This window comes from Bombina bombina, chromosome 7, assembly GCF_027579735.1.
Source record: "Bombina bombina isolate aBomBom1 chromosome 7, aBomBom1.pri, whole genome shotgun sequence".
Lineage (NCBI taxonomy): Eukaryota > Metazoa > Chordata > Amphibia > Anura > Bombinatoridae > Bombina > Bombina bombina.
The window spans coordinates 36894560-36914668 of NC_069505.1; the positions used below are offsets into that span (position 1 = coordinate 36894560).

At 36.8% G+C, this 20109-nt stretch overlaps 1 protein-coding gene across 1 annotated transcript in view; it reads left to right on the top strand.

Annotated features, from left to right (window-relative positions):
- Positions 1–20090, top strand: part of FOSL1 (FOS like 1, AP-1 transcription factor subunit) — a 24164-nt gene extending 4074 nt beyond the window's left edge. The window contains exons 2-4 of the mRNA XM_053688851.1: positions 5965–6159; positions 16398–16505; positions 17948–20090. Of these exons, the coding sequence (XP_053544826.1) occupies positions 5965–6159; positions 16398–16505; positions 17948–18382 (738 nt within the window). The 3' untranslated portion in view covers positions 18383–20090. The remainder of the gene's footprint in view (positions 1–5964; positions 6160–16397; positions 16506–17947) is intronic.
- Positions 20091–20109: the final 19 nt, after the last annotated feature.

Here is a 20109-nt window from a genome sequence, read left to right on the forward strand (position 1 = left end):
TTTTGATAATGGATGTGTACGAATACCTTTTTGTTTGTGTAATTACTGGGTCATATTGGCAGCACTCCCAAAGATGTGTATATAAACTCTTTGTAAGGTGTGCTAAAAAAAAAAATTGTATTTGTATTAAAACATAATCAGGGAGACTGACCATCTCCCATTGGTTAAAGCACCCCACCTAAGCTCAGGTGTGCTCATGACAGTGTAATAGAGTTGTGAATATTATGCCAGGGAGTCTCATTCTATTATGAAGAGTAAAAGCAGGAATGATTCAGCCCTCTGTGGCAAAAGGACTGTAGTGTTAGGACCAGTCTATATTGGGGCACCTTGTAAGTGGTGATTGGCTAAGCAACATATGGCCATATTGTGTGAGTTGAGTAAGATCCCAATTTTATTTAAGAAGAATAGTTGTCTCTTGATGTTGTTTGCAGGCAATTTTTTTGCAGCAGTTAAAAAATATGTTGTGCTTTTGAAAATGGATGTGCGCCAATACCTTTTTGTTTGTGTAATTACTGGGTCATATTGGCAGCACTCCCAAAGATGTGTATTTAAACTTTTTGTAAGGTGTGCTAAACCAAATTTTGTATTTATTTATTTATTTATTTATTTTATATATATATATATATATATATATATATATATATATATATATATATATATATATATATACATATATATACACAGTATTTATATGAAAAAAGAGAGAGACACACTCAACTGAGACATAACAAAAGCTAGAATAACTTCCATGCTTGTTCAGAGAAAAAATACCCTGTAGCATATCAGTCTGATCCTGCCCAATGACAGTCCAGCGCCAAAATACCAGGCAATTCTTCCCTGAACAAGAGAAATAACAGCCTGGTATTTCGGTGCTGGACTGTCATTGGGCAGGATCAGACTGATATGCTACAGGACAGGATATGTTTTCTCTGTGAAAAGGCATCAACGTGTGCTAAAAGACTATGCACCCTGAGTAGCACTGAAAATGAACAGGCATGGAAGTTATTCTAGCTTTTATTCTGTCTCAGCTGAGTGCGTCTCTCTCTCTCTCTCTTTTTTTATATATATATACATATATACTGTGTATATATATATATATATATATATATATATATATTAATATATATGTGTATGTATATATATATATATATATATTTTAAAATAAACATTTGCTATGTGAAGAACATTGGAACGTAAAAAAAATCATACTTCATGTTGGGTATAGCGCATTTGGTTAAACCTGGTCGGGTTGGCGTGAGAGCAATAGGTTATAGTTTTTTTCTGATTTGTGCATTTCATTAAACTCTATGTGGGAGAAGAAATTAGTGAGGTCGCGATATGCGAAGTCATGAATTTAGCACTTGTATGCTATTCGCTCGCTCACAAACATTTTACTTTCAACTTGTAATACGTGCACTAACCCGCATGGGTTAAAAGTTTATTTCTGATGGTGTTTCTGCACAAGTGAAAGCACTAAATAGTGTGCCACTTGTAATCTGTCCCTTATTGTGTGTGCAGACCTTTTGTAATGCAGTGATTTAGTGCTGATATATAGTGTGCATGTACCGTGCATGCAGCGCTGGGGAATTTTGCGGTGCTATCATAATACATGATAATATCTTTTTTTATTGTAAAGCGCATTGCAATAGTATGATGGGGCTGTATTGATTTTTCCTTTGGAAAACAAGTATTTTCCATTGAGTAAAGTCTCAACAAAGAAGACTAAGAGAACAAAGTAAATCTGATAACAGAAGTACATTTTAAAGCTGCTTAAAATTGTATGCTTTGCCTGAATCAATAAAGTTTTATTTTGACTCCCATGTCTTTTTAAGACATATAATTATCTATACATTCTAAATCATATGTGTAATTTCATAAATTCAGTATTAAGTGAGTCACTGCTGACGACAGCACAGACATCAGCACAGAATGTCCCAGGATGACACACCCCTTCCTCAAACAGTCACTAACCAAGCACGCTTTACATGAGACACAGAACCTATTTATATAGGCATGTTTCATGCAAATCCCAGAGAATATGGACCACACACTGGTAAATAAGGAAGGAGAGGTGACTGAGGTCACAGCTGTAGGGTGCTCATTACACTAATAGCAGGCTGGTAAATATGATGAGCTGAGTATATCTATAGCACAAAGTGTTCTCCTGTCTATCTCTATACTTACATTTTTGTTTTTCTATATTTGTCTAGCTGTGTGTCTGTCTTACCATCACATATTTACCTTATCATTTACACATATAAACTGACAGATATAGAAAATATAGATGTTAGATAGACAGAGAAACAGATAGAGGGACAGTATACAGACCGCTAGACAGACAGACATCTAGATAGAGATAGAGAGAGACAGACAGACAGACAGACAGAGAAATAGATAGAGGGATGGGTAGACAGACAGAAATATTTAGATGATAGGTATACATATAGGATAGATTAGATAAGCAGACAGTCAGCTAGACAAACATGGACAGACAGATAGAGGGACGGACAGACAGACATCATGTAATGATGATGACACCCAACCTTATAACCCTAAGCTATATACCAGAAGATGTTTCTGCATCTATACTGTGGTTTGTGATACAGAGGCCTAATATCACCCCAACAAAAATTACTTTCCAAGATTTGTCAGGAACTATCTGGGATAAGGAGGCTGGTCTGAGAGACCATGCCCGGGTGGCGCTGTGTTAAATTTGGGGTGGAGTTCTGTCAGGACAAAGTTGGCTATGGGTTTTGAGAGACATGGCTGTCACAGCTGGATATGGGTGAGATCCATGAAGGAATGACTAGGCAGTCTTCTCTTACCTAGGGCCATAATAAGGGTAAGAGGGGTAGCAGTTGGAGCCATGAATGTCCCACTGTATAATAATAATGAGTATCTATACACTGATAATGAGCACACTGTACTGTATAATGATGTGAGTATCTATACACTGATAGTGAGCACACTGTACTGTATAATGATGTGAGTATATATACACTGATAATGAGCACACTGTGCTGTATAATGATACTGAGTATCTATACACTGATAATGAGCACACTGCACTATATAATGATGTGAGTATCTATACACTGATAATGAGCACGCTGCACTGTATAATGATGTGAGTATCTATACACTGATAATGAGCACACTGTACTGTATAATGATGTGGGTATCTATACACTGATAATGAGCACACTGCACTGTATAATGATGTGAGTATCTATACACTGATAATGAGCACACTGTACTGTATAATGATATGAATATCTATACACTGTTAAGGAGCACACTGCACTATATAATGATGTGAGTATCTATAAACTGATAATGAGCACACTGCACTGTATAATGATACTGAGTATCTAAACACTGATAATAAGCATGCTGTACTGTATAATGATGTGAGTATCTATACACTGATAATGAGCACACTGCACTATATAATGATGTGAGTATCTATATACTGATAATGAGCACACTGCACTGTATAATGATATGAATATCTATACACTGTTAATGAGCACACTGCACTATATAATGATGTGAGTATCTATAAACTGATAATGAGCACACTGCACTGTATAATGATACTGAGTATCTAAACACTGATAATGAGCACACTGTACTGTATAATGATGTCAGTATCTATACACTGATAATGAGCACGCTGTACTGTATAATGATGTGAGTATCTATAAACTGATAATGAGCTAACTGCATTGTATTTGTGAGTATCTATACACTGATAATGATCAAACTGCACTGTATAATGATGTGAGTGTCTATACACTGATAATGGGCATACTGCACTGTATAATGATGTGAGTATCTATACACTGATAATGAGCAAACTGTACTGTATAATGATGTGAGTATCTATACACTGATAATGAGCATGCTGCACTGTTATAATGATGTGAGTATTTATATACCGATAATGAGCACGCTGCACTGTATAATGGTACTGAGCATCTATACACTGATAATGAGCACACTGCACTGTATAATGATATGAGTATATATACACTGATAATGAGCACACTGCATTGTATAATGATGTGAGTATCTATACACTGATAATGAGCACACTGCACTGTATAATGATGTGAGTATCTATACACTGATAATGAGCACACTGTACTGTATAATGATGTGAGTATCTATACACTGATAATGAGCATGCTGCACTGTATAATGATGTGAGTATCTATACACTGATAATGAGCACACTGCACTGTATAATGATGTGAGTATCTACACACTAATAATGAGCACACTGTACTGTATAATGATGTGAGTATCTATACACTGATAATGAGCACACTGCACTGTATAATGATGTTAGTATCTATACACTGATAATGAGAACACTGCACTGTATAATGATGTTAGTATCTATACACTGATAATGAGCACACTGCACTGTATAATGATGTTAGTATCTATACACTGATAATGAGCACACTGCACTGTATAATGATGTTAGTATCTATACACTGATAATGAGCACACTGTACTGTATAATGATGTGAGTATCTATACACTGATAATGAGCATGCTGCACTGTATAATGATGTGAGTATCTATACACTGATAATGAGCACACTGCACTGTATAATGATGTGAGTATCTACACACTAATAATGAGCACACTGTACTGTATAATGATGTGAGTATCTATACACTGATAATGAGCACACTGCACTGTATAATGATGTTAGTATCTATACACTGATAATGAGAACACTGCACTGTATAATGATGTTAGTATCTATACACTGATAATGAGCACACTGTACTATATAATGATGTGAGTATCTATACACTGATAATGAGCACACTGCACTGTATAATGATGTGAGTATCTATACACTGATAATGAGCACGCTGCACTGTATAATGATGTGAGTATCTATACACTGATAATGAGCACACTGTACTGTATAATGATGTGAGTATCTATACACTGATAATGAGCACACTGCACTGTATAATGATGTTAGTATCTATACACTGATAATGACCACACTGCACTGTATAATGATGTGAGTATCTATACACTGATAATGAGCACGCTGCACTGTATAATGATGTGAGTATCTATACACTGATAATGAGCACACTGCACTGTATAATGATGTATCTATACACTGATAATGAGCACACTGTATTGTATAATGATGTGAGTATCTATACACTGATAATGAGCACACTGCACTGTATAATGATGTGAGTATCTATACACTGATAATGAGCACACTGCACTGTATAATGATGTTAGTATCTATACACTGATAATGAGCACACTGCACTGTATAATGATGTGAGTATCTATACACTGATAATGAGCACACTGCACTGTATAATGATGTTAGTATCTATACACTGATAATGAGCACACTGCATTGTATAATGATGTGAGTATCTATACACTGATAATGAGCACTGTATAATGATGTGAGTATCTATACACTGATAATGAGCACACTGCACTGTATAATGATGTTAGTATCTATACACTGATAATGAGCACACTGCACTGTATAATGATGTTAGTATCTATACACTGATAATGAGCACACTGCATTGTATAATGATATGAGTATATATACACTGATAATGAGCACACTGCACTGTATAATGATGTGAGTATCTATACACTGATAATGAGCACACTGCACTGTATAATGATGTGAGTATCTATACACTGATAATGAGCACACTGCACTGTATAATGATGTTAGTATCTATACACTGATAATGAGCACACTGCACTGTATAATGATATGAGTATATATACACTGATAATGAGCACACTGCATTGCATAATGATGTGAGTATCTATACACTGATAATGAGCACACTGCACTGTATAATGATGCACTTTATTTGGATGATACTTATTCATATATTATCTACTTTCTGATGTATATAAATGAAACCTTTCTGTTACAGAAATACCCCAGTCACAGCACATCAAGTTCATTTGTACCAACATTAAACGCTATCACATCAAGTCAAGACTTTAACTGGATGGTGCAGCCTAACGTGAGATCGCTGACATTACCGCCTTACCACAACTCTCGCCATGGAGTCATCAGAAGTATGGGAAATGTTCTTGGAATGGGAAGAAGAAGACACGCTGAGCAGGTGAGTTCTCCATGAGCTCAGGGGTCCAGGGGTGTTGGTATTAAAATCCATTCTCCAAGGGCTGAGCATAGGCCTCACCACTAAATCAGTTTTATAGATGCACATATATATCAGTAATTAAAGGGACACTGTACTATACAATTTGTTTCAAATTACTTGTTATATCTACTTCAGAGTATTAAGGGCCAGATTACAAGTGGAGCACTAAATGTCGGTTTTGTGAAACCGATATTTACACTTCACTGATTAATACCAGTGCATGCTAATGTGCGCTGGTATTACAAGTTGACAGCAATGCGAACGCAAGCTTCCAATGGCTCCAATGGGATGTGACATGGCATGAGAACTAGCGCAGCGAAGGGAGGAAGTCACGCAGCGATGGGCAGTAAATTGTGTATATATGTATATGAATATATATATTTATATGTTAATATGTGTATATACTCATTTATACATAAATATATACAGTATATGTATAAGCATATATATATATATTTACTGCAAACACACAGTTCCCATAGACTGCAATGTAAAGGAACTTTTCAGTGCCGTTTTTTTTTTCTAACACCTCACTCCCACCAACTTTAGCTCCCAAAAACTGCCTTATGCATCTATTTTATTAAAAAAAAATGCTACAATTTTTTAGTTTTTTATAAAATACACACACTCGCCTAGATTACGAGTTTTGTCGGTAAAAACTTGCGGTGCTAACGAGCCTTTTTTTCCAGCGCACCCTTTAAGACAACGCTGGTATTACGAGTTGTCTGAATGGCTGCGTTAGCCTCAGAAAAGGGAGCGTTGAGCCAAATTTAGCTCCACTTCAACTCTCAATACCAGCGTTGCCTATGGTAGCGGTAAGCTGGCTTAACGTGCTTGTGCACGATTTCCCCATAGGAAACAATGGGGCTGAGCTGACTGAAAAAAAAAACTAACACCTGCAAAAAAGCAGCGTTCAGCTCCTAACGCAGCCCCATTGTTTCCTATGGGAAAACACTTTCTAAGTCTACACCTAACACCATAACATGAACCCTGAGTCTAAACACCCCTAACCTTACACTTATTAACCCCTAATTTGCTGCCCCCGCTATCACTGACACCTACATTATATTATTAACCCCTAACCTAAAGCTCCGGACACCGTCGCAACCTACATTATAGCTATGAACCCCTAATCTGCTGCCCCTAACATCGCCGACACCTATATTTATTACCCCCTAATTTGCCCCCTTCCAACTTCGCCGCCAAATACCTACACTTATTAACCCCTAATCTGCCGACCGGACATCACCGCAACCTACATTATAGCTGTGAACCCCTAATCTGCAGCCCCTAACATCACCGACACCTATATTATATTTATTACCCCCTAATCTGCCCCCCCCACGTCGTCGCCACCTACCTACATTTATTAACCCCTAATCTGCCAACCGGACATCGCCGCCACTATAATAAATGTATTAACCCCTAAACCGCCGCACTCCCGCCTCGCAAACACTATAATAAATTTTATTAACCCCTAATCTCGCCCTCCCTAACATCTCCGCCACCTACCTACAATTATTAACCCCTAATCTGCCGCCCCCAACATCGCTGATACTATAATAAAGTTATTAACCCCTAAACCTAAGTCTAAACCTAACCCTAATACCCTAAGTTAAATATAATTTAAATAAAACAAAATAAATTTACTATAATGAAATAAATTATTCCTATTTAAAACTAAATACTTACCTATAAAATAAACCCTAATATAGCTACAATATAACTAATAGTTATATTGTAGCTATTTTAGGATTTATATTTATTTTACAGGCAACTTTGTATTTACTTTAACTAGGTACAATAGCTATTAAATAGTTAATAACTATTTAATAGCTACCTAGTTAAAATATTTACAAAATTACCTGTAAAATAAATCCTAACCTAAGTTACAAATACACCTAACACTACACTATCAATTAATTAATTAAATAAATTATCTACAATTATCTAAACTAAAATACAATTAAATAAACTAAACTATAATTCAAAAAATTATATAGGTAAAAGAGCTGATTACTTTGTAATTTAGGATAGGGTAGGGCATTTTATTATTTTGGGGGGCTTTTTTATTTTATTAGGGGGCTTAGATTAGGTGTAATTATTTTAAACTTCTTGTAATTTTTTTTTATTTTCTGTAATTTAGTGTTTTTTTTTGTATTATAGTTTAGTTTATTTCATTGTATTTTAGTTTAGATAATTGTAGCTAATTTATTTAATTAATTTATTGATAGTGTAATGTTAGGTTTAATTGTAACTTAGGTTAGGATTTATTTTACAGGTAATTTTGTAATTATTTTAACTAGGTAGCTATTAAATAGTTATTAACTATTTAATAGCTATTGTACCTAGTTAAAATAAATACAAAGTTGCCTGTAAAATAAATATAAATCCTAAAATAGCTACAATGTAACTATTAGTTATATTGTAGCTATATTAGGGTTTATTTTATAGGTAAGTATTTAGTTTTAAATAGGAATACTTTATTTAATTATAGAAAATGTATTTCGTTTTATTTAAATATTTAACTTAGGGGGGTGTTAGGGTTAGGGTTAGACTTAGGTTTAGGGGTTAATAACTTTATTATAGTAGTGGCGACGTTGGGGGCGGGAGATTAGGGGTTAATAATTGTATGTAGGTGGCGGTGATGTTAGGGAAGGCAGATTAGGGGTTAATAAAATTTATTATAGTGTTTGCGAGGCGGGAGTGCGGCGGTTTAGGGGTTAATACATTTATTATAGTGGCAGCGATGTCCGGTCGGCAGATTAGGGGTTAATAAGTGTAGGTAGGTGGCGGCGACGTTGGGGGGGGGCAGATTAGGGGGTAATAAATATAATATATGTGTCAGCGATGTTAGCGGCAGCAGATTGGGGGTTCATAGCTATAATGTAGGTTGCGGCGATGTCCGGTCGGCAGATTAGGGGTTAATAAGTGTAGGTAGGTGGTGGCGATGTTGGGGGGGGCAGATTAGGGGGTAATAAATATAATGTAGGTGTCGGCGATGTTAGGGGCAGAAGATTAGGGGTTCATAGGGATAATGTAGGTGGCGGCGATGTCCGGTCAGAAGATTAGGGGTTAAACAAAATTATTATAGGGTTTGCGATGTGGGGGGGCCTTGGTTTAGGGGTTAATAGGTAGTTTATGGGTCTTAGTGTACTTTGTAGCACTGTAGTTAAGAGCTTTATGTTCCGGCGTTAGCCCATAAAATTCTTAACTACTGATTTTTTTTGGCGGTTGGAGTCTTGGTGGTAGAGGGTCTACCGCTCACTTCTTCCAAGACTCGTAATACCAGTGTTAGCCAAATCCCATAGAAAAGATAGGATACGCAATTGACGTAAGGGGATTTGCGGTAGCCTCGAGTCGCGGAAAAAAGTGAGCGGTAGACCCTTTCCTGCCTGACTCGTAATACCAGCGTTAGATAAAAAGCGGCGTTAGGACCCCTTAACGCTGCTTTTTAAGGCTAACGCAGAACTCGTAATCTAGTTGACTGTATTTTGGGTCCAATTGGGCGCATTTATAAAATTAACCAGAGATCTGATCTCTGGTTAATTTTATAAGTCTTATTTGCTACCGCAAGCTGATTCTTTATTGCGCACCACAAACAGGCAAATGTATCGCAAGCTGATTCTTTATTGCGCACCGCAAACAGGCAAATTTTCTCATTTGCAAGCGTGCAATAAATTAGTGCTCCACTTGTAATCTAACCCTAAATGTATATGAAATTGTCCCCTCAATGTTTTTTTTTTGTGATAATTAAAACCATCAACTGTTGTTATTAAAGGGACATTCCAGTCAAAATTTTAAAGCACATAGATTTATTACATCCTTGAATAGAAACATAATTACAATATAAATGTATTGGCAAAAATGCTTCTATTAAAAGCTATCACTGTTTTAGTGTTAACATTTTTCTCTGCACGTGCATGTGATGCATAGCTGGATATTGTCACTGCACCCACATTTTAAATAATACAGCTGCTCAGAGCACCAATGGGGATTGTGTCATATCAGCAATTAACAAATTGAGTCATTGCCAGATGGTACAAGCATCTTAGACTCTCTGAGCAAGTGTTGTGTTTAAAATGCTGGTGCACGGTGCATACTTAAATACACTTTTGAAACAGCTATAGCTTTTAAAAGAAGCATTTTTGCTAATGTATGTATATTACAAAATTGCTTCTGTTCAATACTGAAATGCACCCATGTGGTTTCCCATTTTGGCTGGAATATTCCTTTAAGGACATGCCCATAAAAATGGGTCAAGCCTGCAGGTAAAGCAGACCTGCTAATGTACACAGCTTAAGGGGACATCACAGACAAAATTGGAATCGTCATGGATGCATTCCAGTTTTGAATAAAAACAGTTTTGTAATATACATGCATTAGCAAAAATGCTTCTAATAAAATATATAGCTGTTTCAAATGTGTATTTAAGTATGCACCGTGCATCAGCATTTTAAACACAATACTTGCTTAAAGAGCTGAAAGTGCTTGTACCATCATGATTTAATTTGTTAATTACTAACATGATACAAGCCCCACTGGCGCTCTTAGCAGCTGCAGTATTCAAAATGCTTGTGCACTGAGAATATCTAGCTATGTTTCATGTGCACGTACAGAGAAAAATGTTAACACTTAAACAGTGATAACTTTTACTATAAGTATTTTTGCAATGTATATTATATTATATTATATTATATATGTTTTTTACATGTATATTGCAAATATGTTTCTATTTAAAGATTTGATTAATCTACATGTATTTAAATTTTGACCGGAATGTCCCTTTAATAGTTAGACACTGAAATGCTTATTGTGGCTGAGGGACTCAATGAGCACAACCAGTTATTTCAGATACAAAAATGTATATTCTTCCCCCCACTGGGAGATTAATTAGTGCTATTGTCTTCTCCTTCTCCTGTATTCTACAGAGAATACATTTGTTATTCATATTTAAAGTATAGGTTGTGGTTTCTACTGACAAAAGCAGCGATTTCAAGTAACAAAATAAATGTAAATTATTTGTTTGCAAATATTACAAAAGGTCTGAGTACACAAAAAAATAATACTTAAAGCATGTTACATATTTTTCCCTATGTGTAAACATTTTGGGCTGGATTACAAGTGGAGCGCTGATTTATTGCGCGCCCGTAAACCAGCAAATTGCTACCGCGAGCTCACAGGATCAATTTGCGCTCCGAAAATTAACCAGAGATCAGATCTCTTGTTTATTTTAAAAAAGTGCTCCAATTGGCCCCAAAATAATGTATATTTTTGCCTTTTATTAAAGCAGTTTTTAGGGGCTAAAGTTTGCAGCTGTGGGGTGTTAGGGGAAAAAAAGGAACTGAATAATGCCTTTACATTGCAGTCTATGAGAACTGTGTGTTCCCAGTTGATATATATGTATATAATTTATACACATATATTTATCTGTTAATATGCGTATATACACATGATAACACGTAAATATATATGTATATATTCATATACATTTATATTTATGATCTGTTGCCTATCACTGCACGACTTGCCCCCTTCGCTGCGCTCGGTCAGATGCGGCATGAGAACCAGGCTCCCATTGAAGCCTATGAAAGCACACTTTATTGAGCGCAAAGCTTCCATGCAATTCACATTGAGGGCCATTTCAAATACCAGCACACAATTGCGTGCGCTGGTTTTAGGAGTGGAGCTCAAATATTGTGAGAGAGAGAGAGAGAGAGAGAGAGAATAATTTTGCCCTCCACTCGTAATATAGCGCTTTATGGGAAATAAATGTTTAGTTTAATGTCAGGTAGCAGGGACAGTTGCTCTTTTATCCTGTGCACTAGATGCATAATTACATTTGTAGAGTTACAAATCCTGGCTGCTTGGAGTAGAACATATTACAGAGAGGAAACGGTTGACGGGCGACTCATAGACACAGTTGGGTGAGTCAGGGGAGAATAGGGATCAGACCGGAGTCAACTTGTGAGTGCCAAACCACAGCTTGAGGAGCGGGATAAACATTAATGGATGAATCATAGGGTCAAACACAAACTGCCAATCCCTTCATTCATGATCACACGCATAGCTTGACTTATATTCAGTAAGTGGTGTCAATGCCAACAGCAACAGCTCTGGGCAAAGAATATAGAAAAGGCAGCAGTAGTGCCAGTCTGTAGACTGTAGTACATAGTATTGCACTGGTTAAAGTAGTGCCTGTCTGTAGTACATAGTATTGCACTGGTTAAAGTAGTGCCCGTCTGTAGTACATAGTATTGCACTGGTTAAAGTAGTGCCCGTCTGTAGTACATAGTATTGCACTGGTTAAAGTAGTGCCCGTCTGTAGTACATAGTATTGCACTGGTTAAAGTAGTGCCAGTCTGTAGTACATAGTATTGCACTGGTTAAAGTAGTGTCAGTCTGTAGTACATAGTATTGCACTGGTTAAAGTAGTGCCAGTCTGTAGTACATAGTATTGCACTGGTTAAAGTAGTGTCAGTCTGTAGTACATAGTATTGCACTGGTTAAAGTAGTGCCCGTCTGTAGTACATAGTATTGCACTGGTTAAAGTAGTGCCCGTCTGTAGTACATAGTATTGCACTGGTTAAAGTAGTGTCAGTCTGTAGTACATAGTATTGCACTGGTTAAAGTAGTGCCCGTCTGTAGTACATAGTATTGCACTGGTTAAAGTAGTGCCAGTCTGTAGTACATAGTATTGCACTGGTTAAAGTAGTGCCAGTCTGTAGTACATAGTATTGCACTGGTTAAAGTAGTGCCAGTCTGTACTACATAGTATTGCACTGGTTAAAGTAGTGCCCACTCGTTCCCTGGTGCCAAGAAGAGCACCTGAAGGTCACACATTGTAATAGAGGAGTCTTCCTCCAAATATTATATTAAGAACATTAAAGGCATATAATGATGCGATAATAACATTTACTTATTTGTATCTGTGTTTAACCCCCACAAATAAGTTTAATATAGGGTCTGCAAGGCATTCTTGCTCCTGAGCAGTATGCAGCTGCCAATCAGGACTGCTATATGCACACAACAGCCAATCACCTTCCATACACTGATCCCGCAGGGGTTTGGAAGTAGGCGACTAACAATGGACCAGATTTGCGCTAATAGTAGCGCAGGAAAGATAAGCAATATTGCTGTACCGCGCTACCATTAGTACACGACTTTGATTTTACAAGTCCATGTTAAAGTGAATTAATCAGAGAAGGGTCAGCGCGGGCAACTTCGCTCGAGCGCAAGATTTACTTCCAATGGATATTGCTAACTTGCACTGGTATTTCAAGTTGAAAGTTATAGTTTGCGCAGAGCAAAAGCTAAAACTGCGCTAGAATATTTAGCAACTCTTTGTACCTTGAAGTAAACTCTAAAGGGCGATTTATCAAGCTCTGTATGGAGCTTGATGCCCCTGTTTCTGCACGAGCCTCCAGGCTCGCAAGAAACAGAAGTTAGAAGCAGCGGTCTAAAGGCCACTGCTCCATAACTTGTCTGCCTGCTCTGAGGCCGCGGACAGAAATCAACCCAATCGAATATGATCGGGCTGATTGACACCCCCTGCTAGCGGCCAATCCGATTGGCTGCAAATCTGCAGGGGGCGGCATTCACAAGAACTGCTGGTGCAATGATAAATGCCAACAGTGTATGCTGTCTGCATTTATCGATGTGCAGCGGACATGATACGCTACATCGTATCTTGTCCACTCGCACTATAATAAATCTACCCCTAAGGGTTAAAAAAAGTTACACATAAGAAAATATTAAAATATAGTATTACACACATATAAACACTTTTTCTTAAAATATATCTTATTATTAATAAAAATGTCAGGGTTAAAATGGATATAGTATATAGCAAAGTGTTTGACTGGAAAAGGCTCCAATGTGTGTATATGTATATCTATCTATCTATCTATCTATCTATCTATCTATCTATCTATTTATCTATCTATCTAATCATCTATATAATTAATCATCTATCTATCTATCTATCTATCTAATTAATCATCTATCTATCTAATTAATCATCTATCTATCTAATTAATCATCTATCTATCATCTATCTATCTATCTATCTATCTATCTATCTATCTAATTAATCATCTATCCATCTATCTATCTAATTAATCATATATCTAATCATCTATCTATCTAATCTATCTCAAAAGAACCCATACAGAAGTTGTGGAAGGAAAGCGGCACTCACTGGATTTGAAATTTAAAGCAAACAACTTTTTATTTTTTGCACTACTGTTATATATACTGTATATATATATATATATATATATATATATATATATATGTGTGTGTGTGTGTGTGTGTGTATTTATGTGTTTATGTGTGCACATACATATAGTATATATATACACAGAAATACACATACAGTATATATTGAGCCCTTCTTTGTCAAATACCTTAAAACATGCAGTATAATTTGTATTCATTTTTAATGTATTTTAAATATAAATATTTCACATTCCTATGTTCGTCACATAGAAAAAATGTTTTTTTTTATTTGTAATTAATTATTTTTCTTCATATCTGTATATACAATAAATATCTATATGTATCTATGAGCTAGATTATGAGTGGAGCGCTATTTTTTGTGCTCCCACCCTCGCATTGACTTTGCTATTAAGAGGCTTTTGCGCACTTTAGGCTGCGCTTGTATTAAGAGTTGAAACCAAAAAATGTGTGCGCAAGTCGAACCCGACGAGTGCAAAAAGCCTCCATCTAGCAAAGACACCATTGATTTAACGTACTCCCCCATAGACTTCAAGGCAGCGAAAATAACTGAAAAAAACTAACCCACATCTCAATAAGACCCCTACAACCCTAAACCGCCATAACCCACACTGCAAATGAACCCACTACATTATTAACCCCCTAACCACTACATAGCCTACCGCTATTAACTCTCTTTACAATATTAACCCCCTAACCACCACATAGCCTACCGCTATTAACTCTCTACATTATTAACCCCCTAACCACCACATAGCCTACCGCTATTAACTCTCTTTACAATATTAACCCCCTAACCACCACATAACCTACCGCAATTAACTCTCTACATTATTAACCCCCTAACCACTACATAGCCTACCGCTATTAACTCTCTTTACAATATTAACCCCCTAACCACCACATAGCCTACCGCTATTAACTCTCTACATTATTAACCCCCTAACCACCACATAGCCTACCGCTATTAACTCTCTTTACAATATTAACCCCCTAACCACCACATAGCCTACCGCAATTAACTCTCTACATTATTAACCCCCTAACCACCACATAACCTACCGCTATTAACTCTTTACAATATTAACCCCTTAACCATCACATAGCCTACCGCTATTAACTTTTTACAATATTAACCCCCTAACCACCACATAGCCAACCGCAATTAACTCTCTACATTATTAACCCCCTAACCACCACATAACCTACCGCTATTAACTCTTTACAATATTAACCCCCTAACCACCACATAGCCTACCGCAATTAACTCTCTACAATATTAACCCCCTAACCACCACATAACCTACCGCAATTAACTCTCTACATTATTAACCCCCTAACCACCACATAACCTACCGCTATTAACTCTCTTTACAATATTAACCCCCTAACCACCACATAACCTACCGCTATTAACTCTCTTTACAATATTAACCCCCTAACCACCACATAGCCTACCGCAATTAACTCTCTACATTATTAACCCCCTAACCACCACATAACCTACCGCTATTAACTCTCTTTACAATATTAACCCCCTAACCACCACATAGCCTACCGCAATTAACTCTCTACACTACCAACCCCCAAAACTGCCACATAGCCCACCGCAATTTATTTCCAACACTATTAACTCTTAAACGGCCACATAGCCCATTGCAAAGTACCCCTTAACGTACTAACAGCTAACCCCCCAAACACCCCTAACCAAACACCCCCTAAACCTTTTCTTTGACTGCATCATTCTATCTAGCATTTATTTAGTGTTTAATGTCCTTTTTAAATTATTTTGATATGTGTATAGTATAGCAATTAAAGGGACAAACAACTCAATTTGTTTATCATTTTTTTATATGTATAATTCTATGCATAATTAGTTTTGCACAACACGAGGACGGTGCAGGTGACGTAGTAAGGATTCTGGTATATGTATTCATGTGTTGTTTTATGGTTGCCAATAGGTTCCACCAGAAGAGGAGGAGAGAAGGAGAGTGCGGAGAGAAAGGAACAAAATTGCTGCAGCAAAGTGCAGGAACAGACGTAAGGAGCTGACTGATTATTTACAGGCAGTAAGTAGACTCATATCTTTTAGGGTGGGTTTGTGCACTATTTGTAATCACAAGTAACAAACGGTTATTAAATCATCAGTGTTGTAGCATACCTTTTTGTTATGAAGGTGGCTAGCAAGTACAATGAATACTTTACTAAAACAGCACACAAAGGAAGATTTGTGCAAGAAAAGATTGCTACACCTTCAGTATAACATAATGTAGTTATAAGTCTCAAGAATTCATACATCCATCATTCACACTAATTACTTTATTGAAATGTGTAACAAACAAGCGCAACACATACATGCTAAGTTAAAAATACTTCAACCCCTAGGTTGAGCATAATGCTGTTGCTTGAAAACATATACCGTTATTATTAGTCAGATATACGTTCCGCAATAGGTAGTAGCCCTGCTGCCCTTAACATATAAATTGTCATTTTATTAAATCGGCTTTCTGAGGCTAAGCTCCTTTTATCGCGGAAGATATATTTATCTTTATGCTGGCTATGATAGATTCAAGCCCGCACTATTAAACCATGCAGTACACTGAGTTAAAAATGAGGAGACAATGCCCCTGACATGTACGCCCCCCGACGCGTGTTTCACATTACGTTCCAAAGAAGCGGGATGTGAAACGCGCGTCAGGGGCGTACATGTTAGGAGAATCATCTCCTCATTTGTATCCCAAAAGATAGCGTACAGCACCACGGTAAACGTGATGCTCATGGAAAAAAGGGTGACTGCAAACCCTTAGCAAATCCAACAAACAGAATCCACAGCACCATATACTTGTAGTAGCCATTTATTAAAACTTCTTCTCACATAGTGGTCTCCTCATTTTTAACTCAGCGTACTCCATGGTTTAATAGCGCGGTCTTGAAACTATCATAGCCAGCATAAAGATAAATATAGCTCCCGTTATATGTTAAGGGCTACTCCCTATTGCAGAACATATATCTGACTAATGATAACGGTATATGTTTTTTTAGAAGTAGCATTATGCTCAACCTAGGGGTTCAAGTATGTTTAACTTAGCATGTATGTGCTGTGCTTGTTTGTTATACATTTTAATAAAGTAATTAGTGTGAATGATGGATGTATGAATTCTTGAGACTTATTTTTTCTAAGTGCTACATTATGTTATACTGAAGGTGTAGCAATCTTTTCTTACACAAATCTTCCTTTGTGTTTTTTTATTAAAGTAAGTAAAATCAATCATGAAGGCATTATATAAAGATTAGTGAAAAGTATTACACGAACCTCAAATGAGTATAGGAGAGGCTGAAATAATGAATAACGTAAAAAAAAGAGAGAGGAAATGTGTGCGGGCAAAAGATAATGTGTAGGTGATATCAGAACTACTGGGATTTGGGAAGGAATGATTGGTTTAAGGCAAACAAGCAGAGATAAAGGGTTAACAGAAGTCTCAAAATGACTATTTCTCTTTTGATGTTACAGGAGACGGACAAACTTGAAGAAGAGAAATCTGCTCTTCAGAAGGAGATTGCTGAGCTGCAGAAGCAAAAGGATAAGTTGGAACTCATCTTCGATGCCCATCGTCCCATCTGCAAAGTAACTCAACCCCACCAACAAGATCAGAAGATGTCCTCTCCCAAACTAGTCAAGAAGGAACTTTGCGAAGAACCCAATAAGGTTTCCAAAGCCAACCTTCCTAAAATCAAGTTAAGTCAAACCCTTGTGGAACCTGAGACTCTACACACTCCAACCTTGATGAAGACTCCATCGATTACCCCTTTTACTTCAAGTTTAGTATTTACATATCCTGGTCCTCAGGAGACCTGCTCAACTGCACACCGTAGATACAGCAGTAGCAGCAGTAGTGGGGAACAGAGCCCTCAATCCCTTGGCTCTCCAAGCTTATTGACTCTTTAAAACTAATGCAGATCATTATGATGTGTATTCTACTGGCTGTCAATCAAACTTTAAGAGATCCATGCTAATCCCCCAATCTCTTATAAGGATCTCTATTCACTTACATTGTAAGGCATGCTATCACTTAAACCTATAAAGGCTGCTATCACTTTCCCCTATATAAAATATGCTTTCCCTATAAGGGATTTTATCCAGATGCGTAACCTCTAGTTAGGTTACAAGGAAAGTTAATGGCAGAGCCAGATGAAACGGTGACTTCCGTTAAACGGTCACAAACAAAGTCAACGGCTGAGCCGAATCAGACGGATGACATTTTATTTTACATAGGCTTGCCAAAAAATTCATAAGCAGAGCTTGGTTTCTCTGTATTTATTTAAATAATATTTTTATATGGTTGTTTAAAAGAGGTATAAGTATAAATTTTGATAATGAGATTTTAATAAAATACCCCAGGATTAAGACAAATAAAATATTTTTGTGGTCAAAATGCTCTTGCATGCATGTATATATGTCTGGGGATTGATAGATAGATAGATAGATAGATAGATAGATAGATAGATAGATATGTTATGGATGGATAATAGACAGTAAATATATATGATATAGATAGATAGATTTTTTTAAACCTAAGTAGTTGTCTCTGGCTGCTGGCCAATCAGGGACAGCTATGATAACAATTTTGTACTCTATGTTCTACTGAATAACAGAAATATTTTTACAAGCAGCAGTGGTTTTACAGGGTTGCACAGAGTTTCAAAAGCACCCCTAATATTTTATGTCACACTCCCATTAATCTAGGGTGACCATATTGCCGCTTCAAAAAGGGACACATATGAAAAATACATATGTCAGGGCGGTTTAAAAAAAAATGTTTTGAATAATGTTCCATTAAAAGAACCCTGACATATGTATTTTTCATGTGTCCCTTTTTAAAGCGGCAATATGGTCACCCTATATTAATCTCATAGCACTGAGAAAGAGCATGAAAACTGCCCCTCTCCTTTTATGTCCATTCCTCCTTGACCACACCCATGCGCTGCCTTACCATATAGTCCTAACCATATAGTTAAGCTACCAAACAAACTAACCTCACCCATGGCACACTCGGCTCTTTCCCAGAACACCTGTAACCCTGACTCCACCCTTCTGACTTCACCCATGATAACCCACAACTCTGATTCATTCCCTAACATCCTGGTCCATGCATGAAGCTTTGCTGAGTAAGTGTTTGCCCTCCCCATAAATGTACTTTCTAGAACCGCCATTGGAAGAAAAAAACATTTATGGGAATGGAGGTGTGGCAGGAATCGAAGAAAATAAATATATATAAACTCCAGTTCATATCTTGAAAAATGTTGGAATTAGTTGCTCTTTGGGAACGTTTCAGTGATAGGTTTGATATCAGAGATTTTTTGTTGAAACTTTCCCTAAAAAGTATTAGATAAATGGGAGTAATTTGTTTTTTTTTCCTAGCAATTGGGCTAAGGATCTGACATTATTCCCATGGTTAAGTCCATAAGAAGGGGGGGTGTCTCCTACAAGAGGAGATGCCCAAGGTGTGTCCTTTAGATAGAAGGAGACGATCCATAGTTGGCACTGATAATAGTCTGTATTGTCTCAATAATATTACATTGGATTGTGTTGTATGTGACTTTTATACTGGATCTGTATGTGACTAGCAAATAAAACAATGTTGGTTAACAGCAAACTGTGTCTTTCTTATGTTT